This window comes from Ahaetulla prasina, chromosome 3 (genome assembly GCF_028640845.1).
Source record: "Ahaetulla prasina isolate Xishuangbanna chromosome 3, ASM2864084v1, whole genome shotgun sequence".
Taxonomy (NCBI): domain Eukaryota; kingdom Metazoa; phylum Chordata; class Lepidosauria; order Squamata; family Colubridae; genus Ahaetulla; species Ahaetulla prasina.
In genome coordinates, this window is record NC_080541.1 from 137,043,740 (window position 1) to 137,069,029 (window position 25,290).

General features: G+C 38.5%; 1 protein-coding gene across 2 annotated transcripts in view; it reads left to right on the forward strand.

Annotated features, from left to right (window-relative positions):
• The window catches only part of CAMSAP2 (calmodulin regulated spectrin associated protein family member 2), a 93,488-nt gene that overhangs the window by 51,612 nt on the left and 16,586 nt on the right, over nucleotides 1-25,290 (forward strand). For both annotated transcript variants that reach the window (XM_058178879.1, XM_058178880.1), the window contains 6 exons: nucleotides 1,436-1,577; nucleotides 3,763-3,902; nucleotides 17,865-17,958; nucleotides 19,491-19,584; nucleotides 21,049-21,131; nucleotides 25,221-25,290. In XM_058178879.1, coding sequence (XP_058034862.1) covers nucleotides 1,436-1,577; nucleotides 3,763-3,902; nucleotides 17,865-17,958; nucleotides 19,491-19,584; nucleotides 21,049-21,131; nucleotides 25,221-25,290 — 623 coding nt within the window. The remainder of the gene's footprint in view (nucleotides 1-1,435; nucleotides 1,578-3,762; nucleotides 3,903-17,864; nucleotides 17,959-19,490; nucleotides 19,585-21,048; nucleotides 21,132-25,220) is intronic.

The window sequence follows — 25,290 nt, forward strand, 5'->3', positions numbered from 1 at the left end:
ATTACTGCTTCTTACTCCAGCATAAACAGAAGTAAACAAAATGAAGTCTTTGAAGTAAAGAAAAACGAAGTTAAAGGGTGATGGGCAGTTTAAAAAGTAGAACTGACATCTTGGAAGAAGGAACATGGGCTTCTGTAGAATTTAAAAGCAAACCAATAGCTCAGCCAATACGAAAAGGCTCAGAGCTTGGTACTACAAGAAAAATAAACTTACATAAATTATATATTAAATGATAGTTAATTACACTTAATGTGAAACAAAAAAACAGCTGGTGGGCTTGGGGCAATGCTTGATAAGTTAACTTTCAGAATCCAAGGAGAGCTGGGATTCAAATTCAAATTTGCCCAAATGCATAAATTGTCACATTTCCAAAGAATAGTGGATAGTGGTCAAAAAAACAGACTCAGCTGGGAATATATAACTAAGAAATGAAAACCTCTGGCTTACATTTCATAGTTATGACTCTCTCAAGTACCTTAACAAACGCAGTTAATATTGTTTCAGAAAAGAAAAAAAACCTGCATGTTACATTGAGAGTGACTGATTGACTGGTAACCTAGTTAATACATAATGTTAAACCATAGGCAGTGATTAGAAAGCACAGTGCCTACATTCCCAGATGATGCTAGAACAAAACTAAATCCTATTATGATTTAATGTCCTGCGAAATGTAAATCCTATTTCTGAGGTTACAGTAATTGTGGCTCCTTGATACCAACTAAATCTGTAAACTATTGTTTGGAACTAGTTTGTTTAGTTCAGAGTGAAATTAAATCAGCTGCAAAATACATGAAGGGGAAACTACAGCTACACCATACTTTTCAGCTCACTGGACAGAAAATACAAATATTGGAATATCATAATCTTAAAATATTTTCTTCCAAAACTTCACAAATCAAAGCTTTACTTTACCAAGGATTTCAGTTTGTAATAAGGCCACTCAGGGCTAATTACTAATTCATCTTACTACAAATGACCTTGAAGCTGTTTTGTGTTCTAAAAACATGTAGCTGAAGTTGAGTTCTCAGATAAGGAAATAGGATTCATGCGTTAATACTCATCCATAATGTGCTTTGTTTATGGCTTTATTCAAAATATAAAGCAAGCACTGTGGTTTGTAATCCATGGTGTGTGAGCCTAATCGTAATCTGCCCCATTTTATATGCTGTTGCTCATTTCTGTTGCTCTGATCTCTTAACTCCTTAAGTATGAATATTAATGGCCTAGAAAGATTGTGTGGGTGTTGGAGAAACTTGATTAAAGACCGCACGCCTCCAAATGGAACTGTTTAAAGCTATATAAATTAAGAAAATGAGGTATGGTTTGAAAAATTTGGATTTGTTTGCTTGTTTGTAGATATTTAGTTAAAGAGTTTCCAGCATATCACTCTTTGTACAAACGTTTCTGGATGGTTTTCTTCTTTTTTATATGACAGGCTCGATACCGGAAGGAACAGACTCTACTTAAGCAGCTGCCCTGTGTTCCCTTGGTAGAAAATCTGCTGAAAGATGGCAGAGATGGATGTGCTTTAGCTGCTATGATCCATTTTTACTGCCCAGAGATTGTTAGATTAGAGGGTAAGTCTGCTTGATTACAATAAGCATGTTAATCAGGCATTAGACTAGCCTGATTATTATTTTAATAATATTTTAACTGAATCTTTACCTATTTTTTCAATTTGTTCATTGATATTAAGCCAGAGTTCATTGGCCCAGGCCAGGGGTGAAATGCTTCCGGTTCAGACTCACCTGATCCGGTAGCGATGGCGGTGGGTGGCCCAGCTGAGCAGCGTGATCATCGGAGGTCTTTTTTTTAACTTTTAAAAGCATTTTTTCTTCAGCCGAAAAAATGCTTTTAAAAGTAAAAAAAAAAGCCTCTGATGATCGCGCGGCTCAGCTGGGATCGTTAGAACCTTTTATAAGCATTTTTTCTACAACCTCTTCAACCAAAGAGGTTGTTAAAAAAATGCTTTTAAAAAGCTCTGGCAATCCCAGCTGTGTTACCTGATCATCAGAGGCTTTTAAAAGCATTTTTTACAACCTCTTTGACCAAAGAGGTTGTAGAAAAAATGCTTTTAAAAGTTAAAAAAAAAAGTTGGCCATGCCTACCCAGTCACATTACCCCCCCTCCCCCACCAAGCCATGCCCACAGAACCGGTAGTAACAAATTTTACATTTCACCACTGGCCCAGGCATAATAGAATTATGGTTTAATGCAAACCAGAATATTTGTGCTATCCTTGTTTGGCTTTAGTACAGAAATTCCCAGCTTTATGAACTCTGTATGAGTATGTTTTATGAAATTGGGAATAGGTGTCCTCACCAAACCAGTGTGGTTCAACTGAAAGTTTAACCATTAATTTAAATAAAATACACATTTAACTATTTTTTTCGGTTGAGATTTTTATTGTGGCAACATGTTTAATAAACTAACATTTGAAATTACCAGATATATTAAAAAAATTGACTTTTATTTGGTTGTGACAATAAATAATTGCTTAACAGAATCGCAACAAACTTCTCACGAGTCTCTGGCTTCTAGCCCCCTGTGTCTTTCCCATTCCTTCAGCATGATTATTGCTGTTTTGAATTAATCCCAGCTTTACATTTTTCTTCAACTATGAAAGAAACAAATGAACTGCAAGCATGATTAATAAAGGTTATTCTTTAAAATTAGACAATATTAATAGCAGTTTAAAATCTGTATGTTAAAAAAACCCCGAGGTACAATTATAGAAATAAAGCTGATTTTCTTTCACTATCTCATGGAGAAGATAACTGGGAAAAAGGCAAAGTGGTTGCTTAAGAGTAAATAATTACTGCTAAGTGGGTTTTCGCTGGTTAAAAGTCATCAATTTAACGAAATTAACACATGAATGATTGCACAGCCCAAGTACACCACTCCCTTGTTCCTGCTTTCACAGAGACATGTAAACAAATCAAAAAGGTAACTGCCTAATGGGAATCAAGGATTATGATTAACTGTCCAGACAAGTTGACCTCAAACCAGATTTTGCTATTAGTTTAGAATCCCTTTTTAGATGCACTCACTTAATCCTTAAGGTTGGTCACACCATACAAAAATATCCCTTTTCAGGTTTTAACTTTTATTTATTTACTAAGAAGTGAAAGTCGATGCAAAAGCACATGGCACTTTGGTATCTTGATTTGTGAAGTATGTTTTTAGTATTAGGTGCCATCATTCCAAAGTATTGGTATTTATTAATGTGTACTGAGCCGGTTTGGTGTAGTTAAGGCACAGGCTATAAACCGGGAGACTTTTGAGTTTTAATTCCATTTTAAGCACATACCCAGCTTGGTGACCGTGAACCAGTCCCTTTCTCTCAACCCTAAGAAGAAGCAGGCAATGGCAATCCACTTTGAAAACTTTGCCACGAAGTTTTAAAATCCTTGTCCAGGAGTCAAAAGCTGACTTGAAGGCAGCAAAAAAACCCCAAAAGTATTCCCTAGTTCAACAACATGCAGGTCCATTGTTTTATTTTCTGTGTCTAGTAGTTTCATTAGTTTAAAGAATCACTAGTTTAAAGAAGGTTACCGAATTGGCATTGCTGTGAATAAAACTCTATATGAGGAGCCCTTGGTGCTCTCTGAGCTTGGTTGTTTTCTTGCAGATGTTTCATTACTCAAACTAGGTAACATCCTACATAGCATATTGGAAATGAATTATGGTTTTCAATTTGCTTCTGAATATTGGGAATTGTAGAGCCACTATCATTTTTTTTTCACTCTCCATCATCTATAGATATCTGTTTGAAGGAAACTATGTCGCTGGCTGACAGTTTGTACAATCTGCAATTGATCCAGGAATTTTGTCAGGAATACTTAAACCAATGTTGCCATTTTGCACTGGAAGATATGTTGTACGCTGCTTCTTCAGTAAAGGTAATACAAAACAAGATGGCTGTAGTAGTTGGTTTATTTTCTCCAGAGCTGTGTAAATGCACTCAGGTCCTGCTATTGTTTTCCTTTGCTATTTCATAATTAAATCATATAACCTATATTTTAATTTATTTTCCAGTAGTGATTTATTAATTGCATCAGTTTTCATTCCTATACCAACTCTGCTTTCTCCTGCATTGAATCAATTATTTTTCAATATTGGTGAATATGGAATACATTTTCTCAAGTGTTTTAATTAAAGCAAATTAACTATATCAAAACTTCTGATTTGTTATCACAATTTAAACATGTAATCTGGAATTATGCCAGGTCTTCAAAACTGTCAATTTGCCCATTTTCTTTTCAAACGAAAAACTACTCAGACACCATGACTGGAACTACCAGTGTGGTCTATTTGAATCTAACCTCTTTTTCTAATATTTTTTTCTTTTTCATGAATCCAAAAAAGGAGTTTTATGTTTAATTGAAGGCAACACTATAATTGTATTAAGGTGACTGGAAATAACAAATACTTCTGGAATGGACTTGTCCATTTGCAGTCATGCATTGTAATAACCTTTAAATTTCCATTCCAAAAAGATGCTTAATCTCTTTAACTAAGGTTAAGTTAAGATTAAGTTAAATAAGATTAAATCTGATGTACCTTTCCTGGGAACTGTGCTTTAGTGAACTATTATGCACAGAGTTTGGGCTTATTTTCTGAATAAAGAAAATAATGTCTATCTGTTTAATCTGAGCTTGAAGGTGGAGTGTCTCTGGCATTTACTGTTATATAAATTATTTTGTGAGGCTTTCAAATTAAAAAGTAAAGAGATTTTCTGGCCTGGTTGAAATTTCACCATTGTTAATATTTCCTTAGACTTGCACATTTAAACTAATGGGTATTATTATCATATTAGTTTACTATAGTGAAAGTGTATTAGACATTTAAATTGACAAATTAAAAATAAAGCAAATATGCTAAGAAAAGTGCTTTAATTGAAGCGAAATGAGGCATACATGTAAATAAGATATACAAATATAGCTAAATCCTACCTAATATGTCTTGATAAATGAACTTGGTTTTCTCTAAATCTAATTAATGTTAGGATATAAATATAACTGAATCTTGCTTAATATAACCTGATAAACTTTGTCTTTCTGCCCTAATTCTGAATTATAAAATTGCATAGCCCTTTCATTTAAGAGAAGACTCAACTGTAATGTCTTTCAACATTTTCAGAAACTTATTGCTTACATGTAAATAAGCAGTAACTAGTGTAGTCTAGCAGTTAAGGGACTGGCAAGGTTCAAGATGGAGACAGTCATGTTTACCTTCAGTCACAGAAAATTTCTGACTGTCTAAACCAACCTCCCAAAGATTTGTTTTTGTAGAGATGAAATACAGACAAATCTATCTGTAAACTGTCTTGAACTTGTAGAGAAAGAGCCAGGATATAAACCAGAGGTCGGTTTCAGCAGGTTTTGACCAATTCTAGAGAACCGATAGTGGAAATTTTGAGTAGTTCGGAGAACCAGTAGTAAAAATTCTGACTGGCCCCGCCCTCATCTATTCTCTACCTCCCAAGTCCCAGCTGATCAGGTGAAAATGGGGATTTTGCAGTATCCATCCCCTGGATTGGGAGGGTATGGAGATTTTACAGTATCCTTCCCCTGCCATGCCCACCAAGCCACACCCACAGAACTGGTAGTAAAATTTTTTTGAAACCCACCACTGATATAAACATAACAAATAAAATGTTACAGAAAGTGCAACCAGATTTCCCTCCCAGAATTTTGACAAGGAAACACTCAACTAGCATTGTGCCATGGAATCTTAGACTCCTGGTACCTTAGTTTAAGTGATCCCAGGGAGATCACTTATTCTATTATTCTAAAATGGCTATTTTGTAATAATTCTGGCTTGTTAGCGAAGGCCAGTAGAATGCCTAGCTAACTAAAAACCTTTTACTTTGGAATCATGGGTTGCTTATTTTAATGCTCAAAAGAAACTGAATTCAGTTGAATAGAATATGATATGCATCAGTAGTGGGCTGCTCCTGGTTCTGTCCGGTTTTTGAGAACTGGGAGTAAAAATGGCGGGACTCAGGAGGCTCCGCCCGCCCGCCCTGACATCACATTTGGTGATCTGCACGTGCGCAAAAGCTTCTATGCGCAGAAGCACGCGTGCTCCCGTTATAGTAAAGATAAGTAGAACCCACCCCTGAAATGCATGCATTTCAGTAGACATATAAGGTCATAACCTGCTTTTAAAATATGAATAAACCTCCCCTGCATCCTGCTGCATCAGTACATTTTTGAGCACCACTGCAGCTGCAATCTGCTGTAGCTATTCCCAGTTTGTCGTTTTAAATTGCTTTTCCAATGAAGAATGTGCTACTTGTTATATGATTTGCAACATATCTGCAGTGTGTGCATCCTGCAGAGCACATGAGTCTCCTTTTGCAGTTTGATGTAGTGGATAATGTCTGCCCTTTGATAATGATTTATAATGCGCTCCTACGTGATTTTATGGTTCCTTATGGCAACCAAAAATCAATTGCTTATTCAAATATATCTTTGAACCCCTTGATACTACTATGGTCTTCAAGCAAGTGTGGGCAGAATAAAACATTAGTCTATGTAATCAGTTTAGTGTGGAATCAAGGTTTAAGGATTAGAAAAAACAAGATTTTGAATACATGCTTGTTAAACCATCAAGCTGTTAACAATAAGACTCTAGCAATAGCTTTATGGCTGTGAATCTTTTTCGAGATTTATAAAAGGTGGGGAGGATAAGAGGGTTAAAAGTGGAAACATAAACAGCTGATAAGGGGGAGGAAGCAGTGGTGAAATCCAAAAATTCTCCCTACTGGTTCTATGGGTGTGGCTTGGGGTCATGGCTTGGGGATGTGTGGCTTGGTGATCATGTGACCAGGTGGGCATGGGCAACTTGACGTCACTCACATCACTCACTGTTAGAGCCAGGAGCTGCACGTTCTGAAGCACCTTCTGCCCTTCTGAAGCCCCCAACGCTTTGAGTTTCCCTCCGCCATATGGCTTGACTCCCCAAGCAAACCTCGGAGCCTTCTCTTGCCCTGCTCTCCATCCCAGGGGGCCGCACACCCCCTCCTGTAAATCCTCTGTACAAACTGCTCACCCTGTTTCTGCAAAGGCAGAGCCTCCCCCCCCGCCAGGCGATCCAAAGAGGGGAGGGGGATGCTGCAGAAAAGGCCACCTTCCACCCGGACCCGCATCCCTCCCATGCTGGCTCCGTGGGACTTGGGACTCCGAAGCAGCCCACTGGCTTCCCACCCACCCAGCCACCTTCCTGCTCTCTTTGCAGATCGGCCCGGCCGGCCGCTGCCATCACCCCGGGAACTTGGCCTGTGGACTCCAGCACTCCAGGGGAAGGAGACTCGGCCATGATGCTGCTTTCTGCTGGTGAAGAAGTGGGGTGGGAGGCACGGAAGCTGCTGGTGGCCAGCTGGGCAACAGCCCTCTGCGTTGAGAGAGGGCCAGGCCCACCTGGGTCACTATGGAGCCTGCAGTGCTTTCCCTTCGGCCTGGGCGGTGGCGCTTACCTGGGTGAGCCAATGGAAGTAACCCTTCATATTGGCGAAGTCCAGGTTGCTACATTTGTAGTTGCGTGGCCAGCTGGAGTGGGACATGGTGCGGGCAGAAAGACTGCATCCCCCACCAAGGCTGGCCTGTCCGAGTGATCACCATGCCTCCCCAGAAACAGGCGCACCGGGGCCACCTCCGTGGGCTTCGCTTGGAAGGGGCTACTACTGCCGCTCTCGCCACCCTCCCTCCCACCTGGCTGCAGATGTTCACCTGCCCTCCCGAAGCACCATTGCCGCTGTTCGCTTTCGTTTCACAGCGGGAGAAAGAAGAAAATGAATGGCAGTGCCACGGCAGTGCTCTGGGAGAGCAGGTGGACGTCTGCAGCCAGGCAGGGAGGGAGGGCAGCAAGAGCAGTGGTGGTGGCCCTTCCAAGTGCAGTACACAGAAGCGGCGGGCAAGGCAGCCCCAGCCTGCCTGTTGCTGTGTAAGCGCAGTGATCGCTCATCCAGGGCAGCCTCAGCAGGGGCTGCATTGGCTTCTTCTCCCATGCCATGTCCCGTTCCAGCCAGCCAAGTGACTACAAGTGCGGCAACCTGGGCTTTGCCAAGATGAAGGCTACTCGCACTGGCCCATCCGGTAAGCGCTGCCACCCAAGCTGAAGGGAAAGTGCTGTGGGCTCCGCAGTGGTACAGCTAGGCCTGGCCCTCTCCCTGTGCTAGGGGTTGCCACCTGATTGGCTGCCAGCGACTTCCACATCTCTTGCTCCACTTCTTCACCGGCAGGAACCAACTCCACAGGCCGAGTTCCTGGAGTAGCACCAGCAGTCAGCCAAGCGATCTGCAAAGAGAGCAGGCAGGTGGCCAGATGGGAAGCCAGTGGGCTGCTTCAGAGCCCCAAGCCCCGCAGAGCCAGCACAGGAGGCACATGGACCCAGGTGGAAGGCAGCCTTTTCTGCAGCATCCCCCTCCCCTCTTTGGATCACCCTGCAGGGAGGGGGCTCTGCCTTTGCAGAAACAAGGCGGGCACAGGCGCGGCAGCCGCAGTGGAGCATTGCCGCTGCCCCTGTCAGCCCCAGCGCAGCATCTGCATTTTCACTGGACGCCCACCCACTGGCCAGGCTGGGCTGGATGCCAACCTTGGAAGGCAAGCAGGCATGGAGGAAAACCGGGAAGGCCGCATGGAAGGCAGACAAGTATGGCAGGGCTGCGGGGAAGGGAGTAGGCTGCTAGCCCCCTTCCCCATGGCTTGCGACCCCGACATGCTTGCCTGCCTTACCCATGGTCTTCTACTTGCCTGCCTTCGCAGACTGGCCACAGGGATGCCAGAAAGGCTGTATGGAAGGCAGGGAAGCATGGCAGGGCTGCGGGCTGAGCAGAGACTGGGTTGGGCGGGGCGAGTGAGTGGCAACCAGGGGGCTGTTCGGGGCGTGGCCAGCCAGCAGTCGCTACTGGTTTGGCGACCAAGGCCAAATGTCTGCTACCAGGTCTCCTGAACCGATCCAAACTGGTAGGATTTCACCCCAGGGGGATGAATATGGTGTATTGGATCTACCTGTTCTTTTTGCTTGTTTGTTTGTTTACATTTTGTTTTGTTTGTTTGTTTACATTTATACCCCGCCCTTCTCCGAAGACTCAGGGCGGCTTACAATGTATAAGGCAATAGTCTCATTCTATTTGTATAGTTTTTTTTACAAAGTCAATTTATTGCCCCCCCCCCAGCAATCTGGGTCCTCATTTTACCTATCTTATAAAGGGTGGAAGGCTGAGTCAATCTTGGGCCGGGCTCGAACCTGCAGTAATTGCAGGCTCTGTGTTCTAATAACAGGCTTCTCTACTGCCTGAGCTATCCCGGCCCCTTTTATGTGCTTTGGATGATTCCTTAGGGATAGGGCTATCAGACCCTTAAAGAGAAAGCTCTTTTAAATAATTGGCCATCTCAATTATTTAGTCCAAACCTGGTAGCCCTAATCAACAGGAAATTTGTAGTATGAAATGTTGTGGAAAAGCCTTGTTTCCTTGAATGAAGCTAGATTTTTGCCATCTTCAGTGGGATTGACCAAAATATCAAGGTTATGAAAAAAGTTTGAATTCCCACAGGGCAATTTTTTAAAAAAAATTAATCAAAAGTTTTGGAAAATAAATACAATCTTCAAGTATTTTTTGAATTAAGAATTGTTAGGCTACATTCTTTAAAAACTATGCTTTTCAGTATAGTTTTGTTTTTCTCCACATGTACATTTATATATCCGAACTAAGTCTAGTGTTCCTTCTCTGTGTCATATAATATAGATGGGTATGTGGGTATATGCATATTTGTTTGCCTTTTATATTTTTGTCATGTTTATATATGTATATTGGAGGTGCTGACTGTTTAAGAGCTGTATACAATAAAATTTCTTTTTAATGTATGATGATTAGAGTAGAACCAAGAATAATAAAGTTATTCTTGATTCTAAGTTTTTAATAAATCAAACTCGACATTTATTAGGAACAATTTGGGAAGCTTCCGTATTAATAAATTTCAGGTTTTTCTGCTTCATCATTTGAAAACTTCATCCCTAAATAGATCTATACATGGTATTTAATTAGACACAATAAAGCTTCCTAGTCTTTTTGGCTTTCTATTATATACTATAAAGTAGGTCATACTCATTTATTGAGGGTTAATACTTGCAAAGGGAGGAAGCCAACTGATAATTTTCCAACCTCTTCTTTGTGACACATGCCCTGCATAATAACCTGAATTCATCTATGCATCAGCTTTCTCTAAAATATTAACGTTGAAAGAACCCTATTTAAAATCCTCTCTACTAAAAAGCTAGTCAGCCAGAATTGTCAGTTCTAGTCATCACGCTTCACTCAACCCTGAGACAAAACAGCCACACCTGTAGGCTTTTAAAAGATTACCATTTTTTAAAAATTAATGCTAAAGCTGCTTCCATGTTACACCTTGTATCAGTGAACTACTATTTGCTTTCTTAAAGATAACAAATGATTGCAATGCCAAATTGGTTTTGTAGGAAAAGAGATCACACATGTCATGGTATGCCTTCTTTTGAAAGGTATCTCTCTCAAAGGATCCCCATTCCCATGTTGTTGAGCTGTGAAAATGATGTCTCAAATGTATCGGCAACAAAAAAAAAGCATCTATAGGAAAGAAAATCTAGATGTTCGGCTGCCCTTGTGATATTTTAGGGCAGACATAGAAAATGTCAGGCCCATAGTGTTTGCCCGTTAAAGCTGTGATGGCGAACTTATGGCATGCGTGCCACAGGTGGTATGTGTAGCCATTTCAGTGGGCATGCGAGTTCAGCTCTGGCGCGCATGTGCGCACCAGCTAGCTGATTTTCAGGGCTTCTGGGCCCACCAGAAGTAGGGAAACAGGCTGTTTCCTGCCTCCGGAGGGCCTCGGGGTAGTGGTGGGGAAGGCTCGTTTTTCTCTCTCACTTGACTCCAGAGCCTCTCTATGAGTCTCGGGAGGGCAAAAACGGCCTTCCCCACCCACCGGAGGTCCTCCAGAGGCCAAAAACAGCCTGTTTGCCAACTTCTGGTCCCACCTAGTAAGGCCCTGGAGGCTGGGGACAGCAAAAAACGGGCCCTCCGGTCCCACCAGAAGTTGGCAAATGGGCCATTTTTGCCCTCCCCAGACTCCTAGAAAGGGTCTGGAGCTAGGTGAGAGAGAAAAACGGGCCTACCAGGACATCGCGTGCCAGGAGTGGGGGAAACAGGGGGGTCACACACACATGCACAGGGGCGGAGTACATAGAGTTATGGGTGTGGACATGCACGCATTCGCACATGCGACAACCCCCACATGCTCCCTTTCCTGCCATGTGATGGCAAAAAGGTTAGCCATTATTGCATTAAAGCATCCACGTAGGTCATTTTTCCCTCTTGGAAATAAAAGAATAACCATGTGATGGGGAAAGGAGATTGGATCTTCCATGACTAGATTGATCCTTGAAATGAAAATGACATGTATTCAAAAGTTTGACATGCAAAAAGACATGTATTTGAAGTATTTTTTTTTAAGAAGGTTCACGTACACTTGTTTGCCACAGTGTCTTACATATTAAGATGACATTCAAAGAAGCAGAACACAGCTTTATCTCAAAATGTTTTTCACCTGCGTCTTAAGCAGAATGCATCATTATCCAGAATAGTTTGGGTACCATTCTCAAAGTCTTCTGAATCACCAATCCAAAATGTTACCATCTTACCTGAAATAAATATCAGTCTTTTGGGGGGGGTTTTTGTCTAGTTTTACTGACTGCAAGTAATATGTACTTAATATTTCCATCAAGATATTTGAATATTTCTGAAATAAATCAAGGCTCTGGTTAATTTTACAGGCAGTCCTTGACTTACGACTATTCATTGAGCAACTGTTCAAGGTTACAACAGTGCTGAAAAAAGTGACTGGTCCTCACCCTTATGACCATGACAACATCCTTGCAGTCTTGTGATCATAATCTGGATGCTTGGCTACTGGTTCATGTTGACATTGGTTGTAGCATCCTGGGGAATCACATGATTGCCATTTACAGCCTTCCTGGCTGACTTGTGACAAGCCAAGTCACTAGAGGAAGTTGGATTCACTTAAGGACTGCAGCAAAAAAGTCATCAAATTGCATAATGCCACACTTAACTACCATACCACTTAAGAACGAACTTTCCAGTCCCAGTTACGGTTGTAAGTCAAGGACTACCTGTATTTAGTATTTTCAGGAATGGGACAGAGTCCTATAACACAGTTAAGTATAAAGCGCAAAATAAAAGATTTCCAACACCAGATAGTCTCCATGCAGTCATCTGTTTCCAGTAGTGCTATTATGGAATATAGTGTAAGGGGCTAGTTTTTCCACAGTGCTCAATCTTTTTTTCTGAAGTAAGAGAATTACATCAGTATCTCTCAGTATTATCATGGAATAAAGGAATTGTTATCTTCTTCAATGCCGGTGATGTCATTTTGGGTGAAATAACAGACTTTCAAAGGTAACAACAATAACAAAAGTTAGAACATATTTACAAAGGAAATCTAAAAGCTTGTTTAAAAAAATGCTAAATGGTTTTGAAATGTGATTAAAATATTGAGCCTAGAGTCCAAGACCATTTTTCACTATAAATAAGTGCTCTGCTTAGTAAATAATATTAAGGATAGGATTTCTGAAGCAGCCCTCCTACCCCCATTCTTACATGACAAGCTGCTTTTAAAATGAATGGTTTTCAATATGATATCTCTATAAACAAATTAGAGGTTCTGTTGGTTTATGCAAGCATCTTGGGTGAGATTGAACAATAGTTGGAGTCTTTGCCTATTATATAAAACATGTTCAATATAATGCATTTTTACCAAAAGGAAAAAAAACCCTGTAATGATCCTTTTTTTCCCCTTGAATGGTAAAATTTCAGGATGTTTCCATTCACTTTCAATATAAAGGCAGTACATTTTTTCCTCTTCCAATGGTATTTGAAGGTTGATAACTATGGCAACTGGATGCTTGTTTTCAGCTAAGGGAGACACTCACTGCATGTGAATGATCATGTTACTGCTTTAGCCACTCTTTCCTCTTCGTTTCTCCCTTGATAAAAACTATTACTAAATTAGGAAGTCCTTAATCATGGTTTTCTTTTACTTGAATTGGAAATCATCATTATCCGTTTTAGAATATACTGGGCTCCTAAGCATTAATTTGAACTTGGCTTAAGATACCAGGGTTTCCCCACCCCACTAAATTGGATGAAATAGAACAGAGGTCTCCAACTTTGACAACTTTAAGACTTGTGGACTTCAAAGCTGGCTGAGGAATTGTGGGAGTTGAAGTCCACAAGTCTTAAAGTTGTCAAGGTTGGAGACCCCTGAAATAGAATACGGACTGGGTTTACAATTATAGTAAACCATAATATGGTTTCTTTTCGACATTATGATGAATGAATGCACTCATTGCAGCTTATCGTTATATGCAAACCAGGTCATTGTGGTTTCTCCAGCAAACACATTCCAACATTAAAGCATAACACTATGTGAACACTGACAGTAGTAAATCTGAAATGCCTATGTAGTATTCTGTTTGGTCACAAAGATAAACTTGAATAAATAAGTCTGAGCAAAGGCCTCATTTAGAATTTAGCTTATTAAGTCCTATATAGATTTATCAGAGCTAAGCCAATGATTTTTTTCAGTGCTGAACAATATGTGTAATTATCAGGTTATTATCATAGGCGTCCTGAATATGTGTTAAGACGTGCATGTATTCTCAAATTGCTGGGATGCTGGCAAGAATATACGGCTTGGAAGGTAATCTCTTGATTAGAGAGCCTAGCCTGCCTAGATACCTTGAACAAGATTGGATAAAACCTGGTTTTATTTGTGTTTATAACAGACTAATAAAAATATGCCAAAACTTACCAGTATTGTCCATCCCTTCATGATGGAATGCTATATGTGACACAAGTACAACCAGAGGTGGGTTTCAGCAGGTTCTGACCAGTTCTGGAGAACCGGTAGCAGAAATTTTGAGTAGTTTGGAGAACCGGCAAATACCTCTGACTGGCCCTTCCCCCATCTATTCTCTGCCTCCCGAATCCCCAACCCTAACCCTAACCTTCCCCTGGAGTGGGAAGGGAATGGAGATTTTATAGTATCCTTCCCCTGCCATGCCCACCAAGCCACTTCCACCAAGCCACGCCATGCCCACAGAACTGGTAGTAAAAAATTTTAAATCCCACCACTGAGTGCAACTATGACTGGTAACCTAGTCTATACCTTCTCTGAGTTACTACGAAGACGTAGTAAACCAAAACTGGGGTACAAAGGTGGGGGAATGTGAATATCTGTGAAACTAGGAGAAAGGGGAAGATATAGGAATAAAAATGGTCTGATCCTGTTGAGTGGAGCTGTTGGATACTAGCATGGAAATGAAAATATAAAATTAGTTATGAATGGAAGAGCTAAGTTATATGTCAGACAGTAAGAACCAGGGTCATGTAGGTTGCTGATGGTAGCTGTATGTTGCATTCCACTATCAGGGATGACTTTTTCTATGTAGCACTACATAGAAAAAATATTTTGTAAGATAAAATGAACAGATAAGGGGAAATAGGATGAGAGTATGGAAGAAGCAATTGCATTGTTCAAACACCCAAGAATGAATGAGCATGGTGACTATTTGGTAAGCATCTGTTAAGAAAAAGATGTATTTCAACTTTATAGTTTAATGCACAAGACATCAAATTAATATAAATCTTAATATATAATTTATTTAATTTATATGATGAATGAGAAGAATGCAAAGGTGATCTTATGTTTAGATAAAATGCAAACTATGTATACATCTGAAGACAAACCAAAGTATGTTTAATAAATGCTCCAAAGTGCCCTATTTCTCATCACATTACAGAATTCTTGCAGGAGAATTCCCATAGTTTCTATTATTGCATCTAAATACCCTCATTTATTGTTAACCTCTTTTTTCCTTTCCTTACACCCTGACCGGATTGATTATAAAACTCAGTGACCAATATGAAAAAAGTGCATTGAAAATGAAGAATGACTTATTTTCAAAACGAATAGAACAGAACAGAACAGAACAGAACAGAACAGAACAGAACAGAACAGAACAGAACAGAATAGAATAGAATAACAGAGTTGGAAGGGACCTTGGAAGTCTTCTAGTCCAACCCCCTGCTTAGGCAGGAAACCCTACACTATTTCAGACAAATGATTATCTAACATCTTAAAAACTTCCAGTATTGGAGAATTCACAACTTCTGGAGGCAAGTTGTTCCACTGATTAATTGTTCTAATTGCCAGAAAGTTTCTCCTTAGTTTTAGGTTGCTTCTCTCCTTGATTAGTTTCCACCCATTGCTTCTAGTCCTACCCTCAAGTGCTTTGGAGAATAATTTCGCTCCCTCTTGTTTTTGGCAGCCCCTGAGATATTGGAACACTGCTATCATGTCTCCCTTAGTCCTCCTTTTCATTAAACTAGACATACCCAGTTCCTGCAATCATTCTTCATATGTTTTAGTCTCCAGTCCCCTAATCATCTTTGTTGCTCTTCTCTGCACTCTTTCTAGTCTAAACATCTTTTTTAAATATATAAAGGAAAAGTGAATGGGTCAAGCGAAAGGGGAAGACCAAGAAAATTGTAGTTTGAGTCAGTGAGATCTTCCTAAAGAAAGAGATTTTAAAAACTATGAAGCAGTACATGGTTATTATAAAGTAGGAATGGCTTGCAAGAACAGAAAGCTATGGAAACATTCAGTAAATAGGTTAGAAAGATTCTATTTTTCTTCTTTATTTTAATTTTAATTTTTTTAGTCTTACTATTTCTTATTTCCTTCCTGTGTTTTGATTAACATTGTTTATCCTGAAAGAGAATGGTAGGATAGGTATTACGATTCTGTTCAGTTGTATGAATCTGTATGTGGGAATTTTTTTAATCCTGTAATGTGTGCCAACTCAAGAAAATAAAACTAATTATTAAAAAAATCATCATGATCATGTCTAGCACCTTCAGCAAACATATTAATCTAGTGCCATAAGTGGAAGGCGAGTTATCTCTAAAACTTTAGGGAAACTTAATTATCGTTTCATGTGGTTTGAAAACATCATAGTTTCAAATTGTTACAGTATGAGTGACTGTTAAGTGAGGATCACTTGTAGATGCAATTAATTCTTCAGTGGTGTTTTCTCAGTCCTCCTCCTAAAGCAGTTAGAAGGCAGTTAGCTGCCTTCTAAATTATTTTCACTCTGCTTTTGCCTTTACAAAACAGCTCTGAATATTTTTGTTTGGCACTTTCTTAGCATTGTATGCACAAGTAGGGAAGAAGAGAGAGAGAGAGAGAGGGGTTAGCTTAACCTGACAGATTCATGTGATACTTGCCAAGTGATGTTTTGCTCTACTTTTATCACTGCCTTGTGAGCATAAGTGTATCCATTTATCTGGGTGATAAAAGTAATAATCAGAAGTTATTTTGCAGGGCTGCATATGTTTCAAAAATAAATCAGAAGTGCTTTCAACTCGGCATGATCAGAACATCTTTATGCTGCTCAGTAGAATAGCTGATCTTCTTGCAGGCTTTTCCAGAAACTGGATAAAATATACAGCTGTTTTAAGGAACTGAGTCATAATTTGATTTTTTTTCAGTTACCATTCTTTTTAGGCTCACCGGAAAGCCTGTAAAAAATTCAGGCTGTTTTACTGAAGAGCAGAGAAGTGTTTGTAAAAGGTTTGAATTATTTCTTCCAAATGTATGTTGAGGATACACAGCAGTGGTGGATTTCAAAATTTTTTACTACTGGTTCTGTGGGTGTGGCTTGGTAGGTGTGGCATGGCTTTGTGGGTGTGGCTTCATGGGCGTGGCAGGGGAAGGATACTGTAAAATCTCCATTCCCACTCCACTCCAGGGGAAGGTTGCTGCAAAATCCCCATTTCCTCCCGGTCAGCTGGGACTTGGGAGGCAGAGAATAGATGGGGGCGGGGCCAGTCAGAATTTTTACAACCGGTTCTCCGAACTACTCAAAATTCCCCCTACCAGTTCTCCAGAACTGGTCAGAACCTGCTGAAACCCACCTCTGATACACAGCCCTCTTGTATTATGGCCACAACCTGAAATGTGCCTGTGATTCAAGGTTCAAAACAAGTGAGTAAATTGTATATAATGGCTTTCAAAATCTCTGCATTCCCGACACAGCAAAGGGGAATCAATTGATAGATGATTTAAATAGTGTGTTTTCAATGAAGGCAGACTTCCATAAATTCATGTGAACAGGAATGTAATTTTTTTATGGATTTTTCCTTCAATTCTTTTTTCCCTGTGGAAAATTTGACCCTGGATTTCAGACTTCATTCTCTTTCGCTTACTATTGTTGCTCTTTTGATTAAAACCATTGCCCAGTCTAGAACTCTGGTATCAGGAAGAAATGCCTGGATAATTGCAGATTAAGTTAAGGATTATGGGGATTTTGTATTAAATAGCTTCATCATTGCCAATGTGTGCAAATACTGACATTTCTTTTTGTTCGCTTCTTCTGTTCTGTTAATAGGTTTAACTGAAGGTTATACAACGTGCTGCACTTCAGATGCTTTGAACTTCAACTCTCGTTAACTTCATCCAGTATGGGATTAAGGAAATCTTGTGTTGGCTGGGGAATTCTGGGAGTTGAAATCCACACATCTGAAAGTTGTTGAAGCTGAGAAACAGTGCTCTAAAATAATCTGAATGGTAGCAGATGGTTTATTTCTGATTTTAAGTTTACCATTGTAGTTATCATGTCAAATGTGTAATACCTTTTACTCCAAATCTCAATATAGATTTATAACGGTGGAAAACCTAGACTCCATGAATTCTTTTCTTCAGAACTTATATATTAACACTAGTATCTTTTATTTACAGAGTAATTATTTAGTGTTCATGGCAGAGCTGTTCTGGTGGTTTGAAGTGGTGAAGCCATCATTTGTCCAGCCTCGAGTTGTAGGTCATCCTCAAGGTGATTATTATTATTTTTAGTTCTTGTGATCTTCTGTTCAGCATCTATTGCTTAACATGAAACATATACTGTATTTCTGAAGTGATGAATACACTGCTCAAAGCATGGGAAAATAACTTATTGAAGTCCTGCTTTTATTTTATGACAAACAACAAGAGATTCTGTGGTAGATCATGTGTTGTTCAAGCAGAAGATTCTAGGTTGAATCCTGGCACCTCTCATTCCCTACCCACATTACTGTCTTTTTAAGGGATCAGGAAGACTTTATATGAATTGAAGCAGGAGTACTACCAAGGCAGATAGTAATAGATTATGTAGAATAATTTACATTATAGATTACATTATGTAATTTAGTAAAGAAGGTTTTGTGAATTTACTTGTGCATCTCATCATGTCTTGGCTCATGCAACTTCAGTGCTTTAAGGGGCAATGCTGTCCCTTTGCATCCAGATCTCTGTACCGCCTTATGATTTATATTATGTCCTTCTGCTTACTAAAGTAGAACTTCAAGTAACAGCATTCCAAGAACCCTTGTTGTTGTTTCTAGCATTTCTCCTGCTTGGTTTCAGGATCTGCTTGTTTGTGAACTGCATTCCTTCAGTTCACATAATTAAGCTGTCAATCCATGATTCAACAGGGAGTTGTATTTCCTCTCATTATAGAACCTAATCCCGATTTGTACTGAGAAGGAATACTTGGCCCAACATCATCCAGGCAGCTTCCATGCCTAAGAGAATAGTACAACCTGAGTTTTCCCACTCATAATCCATCATCTTAACTACCTAAGACAAATATCTTGTGTGTCCAGTCACACTTGGCCAATAAAGAATTCTGTTCTGTTGTATTGTATTGTATTGTATTCCATTCCATTCCATTCCATTCCATTCTATTCTATTCTATTCTATTCTATTCTATTCTATTCTTTCCCATACTGGTCCCCTTGGATAGCAGTTAACTGCATGTCTGTTTGACTGACAGAAACATGGATGGAAAGAGTGGACCATATTAGCAGATTTTCTATCAACTAGCTGATCATCCTTCATTGTCGGAAAAAGTTTCTATAGCCAAATGTAGGATAAGGTTAGGATGTACTTAATATTCTAGCAAGTTAACTTTTATGTACACTGAGAGCATATGCACCAAGATAAATTCCTTGTGTGTCCAATCACACTTGGCCAATAAAAAATTCTGTTCTATTCTATTCTATTCTATTCTATTCTATTCTATTCTATTCTATTCTATTCTATTCTATTCTATTCTATTCTATTCTATTCTAATGTGGAGCAAATTTTGCAGGTCTATCCATTTCTGCACCTTAATAGTTTAATATAGAGCACCCAATTGAAAAAAGGTTGCCAATCTGACTTCAACATCAATATTTTCATGAGCTCCTAAATTTAGTTGATAACAAAGTGAGATAGACAGCTAAATGAGATGAGGTCCCTAACAGGTACATGCTGGACCAAGTGAAGTTTTGTCTGTGTCTTCATTTCTACAATTTTAAATGTGTGAAATATTTATCTTCTGTGCAGCTGAACCTCCAAAGGAAGTATCTTCTGTTCCTCCTACAAATGCCAATCAAAGAAGTTACCCAGGTGTTTTGCATGATTCCGATCTGATAACCAGGTATCAGTCTAATTGAGCATGTCTCTCAATCTTTTTCTTTCCCTATTTTCCTTTTCCCTTGTCTCAATGAACTGTGCAAAATATATGCTTTGCTCTTTGGAGTATCATAGAAAAGGAAATAAATCTTGCCATGCTCTCTCATTGATGTGGAAAAGGCCTTTGTATGTTAAAAAAAAGTAAGGGGCCAGAACTAAAGATATGCAAAATGCTAATGTCCTCCTCTCAACATATTAAGGAGATAACACGTAAGTACATATGCCATAGGATGTACGGTACATCAATCATTAAGATGCCAGAACAGAAGATGGCTAAATCACCTAGAAGCTGACAGGCTGCTGTCTTGTAAATAATACTTTATTAAGCTTCTGAAGAAGGCCCAAGGGTTTCCAAGGTTCACTTTCAAAACTAGTGATTTATTGAATTTCAGTGTCATTCCAATGCTGATTAATTATTCTACAGAATTTATTCTAGCTGAAATTGATGGTGTTCCTTCTAGAATACGAAAAGCTTATTAAGTATCTGATGGGCTTATTTTTGATCATCAATAGAAGTTAATTTTATATATTTTGGGGAACCAAATTGTTGTCTGAGATGCAAAAGACAATCAGTCTTACCACATATCATATTTAATAGTTTTTCATGTCTCACAAAATGTTGGCTGGATTTATAAGAATCTGAAGCTATATTTCTATCCATCCTACTTTATGATTTATCTAGAAAGCAAGGTGATATACTAATTAGAGTTATTAGGTGAAAACAAAGGAGACTACATTCAAGTCTCTACTTCATTTTACAGCTCATTTGTAACATTAGGCCAGTGACTGTCTCTAAGCCTTACAAAGCTTAAAAGTGAGGGATATCCTAGAAATACTGCATGTATTTATTCATTGAAATATCTTATATAGGAACCATTAATACATAGAAAAGGCTTAAAATGCCATAATATTTGCAACATAAATGGTATTCAAAGAGTATGTGCTATTGACGATAACAGGTTTCTTAGGTGTAATGGTTCTATATGATCAAAAAATGATCTGCACTGAATTAAACAAAATATGCACATAGATTAATTTAACAATACTATATTCTTTCTCAGAGGCAAAGATTGTACTGAATTTAATATGGAAAAATAATCCTCCTGATTTATTATTCATTAAGAGCATTGAAGTGGATATTGTCCCTTTCTAGTTTTGAATAGAGTTTCGCTAGCCTAGCTGGACAGTACTAATGATTTATGATGTTGTTACTTGGTGTTTTAATTTTTGTGACTCATATGGAATGTATGTTTTCTAGAATTAGTTGCAATTGAAGCATTGTATAAGGAAGAATGATAAACAAACAAATGCAGTGCAAGATTGGTTCTTAACTGTGCTCAGGACTGCATGTTTTTCAAGTGACAAACAGACAGAAGACAGACATCCAAAGAGAAGACTAACAAGTGGTGGGTTTTCTCATTTTTTTCAGCGTGGGGACTTCAACTTTTATACCATCTCATCAGATTCCTCCTCCAAGGCACACGCAGCAACAGCCTTACTCATCAGTGCCAGGTACCCACATGTAATTGAATGACTGGATTTTAGGCTATTCATGTTCTGCTATTTCGTCATCCATCCAAAGAGAATGTTTTTACAGAGTGCTTCTTAGAATCACAAGTAATCTTCATGAAGCACTGCAACGCGTGACTTAGAATTACGGGGCAGTCCTCGACATACAACCACAAGTGAGCCCAAAATGTCTGTTGCTAAGTGAAACATTTAAATGACTTTTGCCACATTTTATGATCTTTCTTGCCACAGTTGTTAAGAGAATCACTGCGGGTGTTAAGTTAGTAACACGGTTGTTAAGTGAATCTGGCTTCCCCATTGACTTTGCTTGTCAGAAGGTCGCAGAAAATGATCACATGACCCCACAACCTTCATAAGTATGAACCAGTTGCCAAGCATCTCAATTTTGATCACATGACCATGGGCAATGCTGCAACAGTTGTAAGTGTGAAAAACGACCCTAAGTCATTCTTTTCATTGGTGTTGTTAACTTTGAACAGTCACTAAATGAACTGTAGTAAGTCAAGGACTATCTGTATTTTTATTTTTTATTTGTTTTCCTTTTTAAAAAAATGGGTACAGATGACCTTCTCTCAGTTATCTGCCAAAGAAATGTTAGGTAACAGGCTTTAATTGGCCCAGTGTCATTCCAATAATTTTATGGCTAAAGTAGAATCTGCTTTTCCATTCCAAGTTTGATATCCAGTTCAGTATGCAATTCTAGGCCGCTTCAATCATTATCAAAAACACCCCCATCCCTACACACTGTTTTTTTTTAATTAAGTTTTTTATTTTTTGTTTTTTTACAAACATATCAATTCAATGCGTGAACAGTGTGGCAACTGAGTGTCATACACTCTAATACAAATAAAACTAGTAAAATTAATCATAGTTATTACATTCAGTCAACTTATATATTTCTAATAATGATACACAATTATAGTAAAATGCAATCTGTCATTATTCAATTATTCCATGTTTTCTCTTATTGTTACTTTATTATATAAAAGTGTCTCCACTAACATTTCCCCTTCTCTTATTTCTATCGCTTATTCTAACTTTTAGTCATGTCACCTTTTACTGAAAAACATTTTCTTTCTATCCTACCTAACTTCTAGTACCTAGAACTTCTAGTATCCTACCTAAAAAAAAAGGAAAGAAAAGAGGGAAAAGGAAAAGCAAATCAGAACAACAACAGCAACAAAAAAGAGAAATCATCTATCCATTGTCTTTTGCCCGCTTCAATACTTTATTTGCTATGCTTTTTAAAAATTTGTCTCCCACCTTCCTCTCTGAAATCTTTATCTCTATGTGTAACTGCTTCTTGTCTATTCTACACTTCTGTGTTTAGAATGCAGTCATCTAGTAGAGAATGCTTCTAAGTATGATTACTGTTCATATAGTTGTAGATTCTGGAAAAAAGAGAGTCTGTAATCATTTAGTGACTCTTATATAGAAAAATAGCTTCTATAGAAGCAGAAAGTTCCTTTCTGTATATAGGGAATGATTTAACTATTCCAGCTTTTGATAATTGACATTTATTACCACCATAATAATGTAGGACAGTGGGAATAAGTTCCTCACACTTTCAGTGGGATCACTTTGTATATTTTGGGAATAAACAAACACCGTTGATAGAATTCTTCTATAGAATTCTTCTATTTGTTTTGTTGAGGTACTTAACACTTTGCTTAAGTACTTTATTTTATTTTATACATTTTTAAATTGGGAAGGAAGATATGAATATAATTTGTGTTGAATATGAGCAATAGATACATGCAGAATAGTTCTGATATAATTTAAGGTCACTGAGAATTAAATTTGATATAGTTACAATTTGATTATGTAAGTGGTACTAGAGGTAGTCCAACCATTCGTTTAGTCACCATTCAAAGTTACAACAGCATTGAACAAAGTGAATTATCACCGTTTTTCACATTTTACGACCATTGCAGCATCTCCACGGCCGCGTGATCAAAATTTGGATGATTGGCCAGTGGCTCATATTTATGATGGTTGACGTGTCCTGGGGTCATGTGATCATCTTTTGCCACTGTCTGACAAGCAAAGTCAGTGGGAAAGTGAGATTCACTTAACAACTGTGTTACTAACTTAACAACTGCAGTGGTTCACCTAATCGTGGCAAGAAAGGTCGTAAAATGGGACAAAACTCACTTAACAACTGTCTTGCTTAGCAGCGGAAATTTTGGGCTCAACTGTGGTCATAGATCGAGGACTATCTGTACAACCTACATGTTGAGGGGTTTTGCTCCAAAAGCATCTGGGCCCTTCTTTTGTTTTTTTTACTTTTACCTTTAATTTCATTTATTAGTTCAGATCCTATATTTTATATCGTTACCCTAATTCTGACTGATAGATAGATAGATAGATAGATAGATAGATAGATAGATAGATAGATAGATAGATAGATAGATAGATATAGACAGACAGACAGACAGACAGACAGTAGAAAGGACGATAGATTTCTAAAAAATCATTACAGGGATTTATTTATTTTATTTTATTTATTTTATTTTTATTTATTTATTTTGTCACAACAATATATATATAAGTATCATACAGAAAAGATTATATAGTGTATAAACATATGTAAGAGTAAATATTAGGAGGAATAAGCATATATATATATAAGAAGGAGGAAAAGAAAAACAATAGGACAGGAACGGTAGGCACGTTTGTGCGCTTATGCACGCCCCTTATGGTCCTCTTAGGAATGGGGTGAGATCAATAGTAGAAAGTTTTTGGTTAAAGCTTTTAGGATTATGGGAAGAGACCACAGAGTCAGGTAAAGTATTCCAAGCACTGATGATTCTGTTACAGAAGTCATATTTTCTGCAATCTAGATTAAAGCGGTTAACATTAAGTTTAAATCTATTGGTTGCTCTTGTATTATTGCAATTAAAGCTGAAGTAGTCTTTGACAGGAAGGACATTACAATAGATGATTCTATGAGTTAAACTTAGGTCTTGTCGAAGGCGACAGAGTTCCAAGTTTTCTAAGCCTAGGATTACAAGTCTGGTGGGATAAGGTATTTTGTTGTTTTCAGAGGAATGGAGAACTCTTCTTGTAAAATATTTCTGGACACGTTCAATTGTATTGATGTCAGAGATGTGGTGAGGGTTCCAGACAGGTGAGCTGTATTCTAGAATTGGTCTAGCAAATGTTTTATATGCTCTGGTTAGTAGTGTAGTGTTTTTGGAAAAGAAGCTACGCAAGATTAGGTTTACAACTCTTAGAGCCTTTTTTGCTATGAAGTTGCAGTGGGCTTTGGCACTTAGATCATTTGATATGAAAACTCCAAGGTCTTTAACAGGGTGGGGGTCATCTGTAAGGTAATGTCCATCAAGTGTGTATTTAATGTTTGGGTTCTTTTTTCCAATATGTAAGACTGAGCATTTGCTGGTAGAGATTTGGAGTTGCCAAGTTTTAGACCAAGCGGTTAGATGATCAAGGTCTTTTTGAATGATAGATGTATTGTCTGTGGTGTTAAATAGTTTGACATCGTCAGCAAAGAGAACACAATTACTTGAGATATGGTCACAAAGATCATTTATGTATAGTATGAAGAGTGTTGGTCCAAGGACGCTGCCTTGAGGAACGCCACACTTGACAGGAACAGGATTTGATAGAGCATTGCCAATTTTGACCACTTGTTGTCTGTTAGACAGAAAAGCAGATATCCATTTGTGAAGGGGTCCTGAAATAGATTATTTTTTTAAAGGGCATAGGCAGACCTTGAAGCCTCTTAGTAGGGTAGAAAAGTGCTGGTTTATGAAAGCAGTGAAGGGAGGCTGGAGAAGAGGGGAATGGAAGAGGGGAAAGACAAGGTTGGGTAATCCAAGCAACTTTACAGGTCTCATCAGATGAATGTACCACCCTTTCTTTGTTCCTGGCCTAGGACTGCAGTATTACAAATGTGTATTTAATTTATGTAGCCTGCTTTATAAATCAGTGGCAAAAATTCATTCCCACTTCTTAAGCCAATTCAGTTGTTGCTTTCTGTTTATATTTTCTTTTCAAAACTTTCCAAAGCATTATTCTTATATTGCATTCTGTATTGATTTTAAATAGGTGGTATTAAAAGATCGACATCTATGTCCTACATGGATGGATACGTAGGGACGTGGCCCAAAGAAAAAAG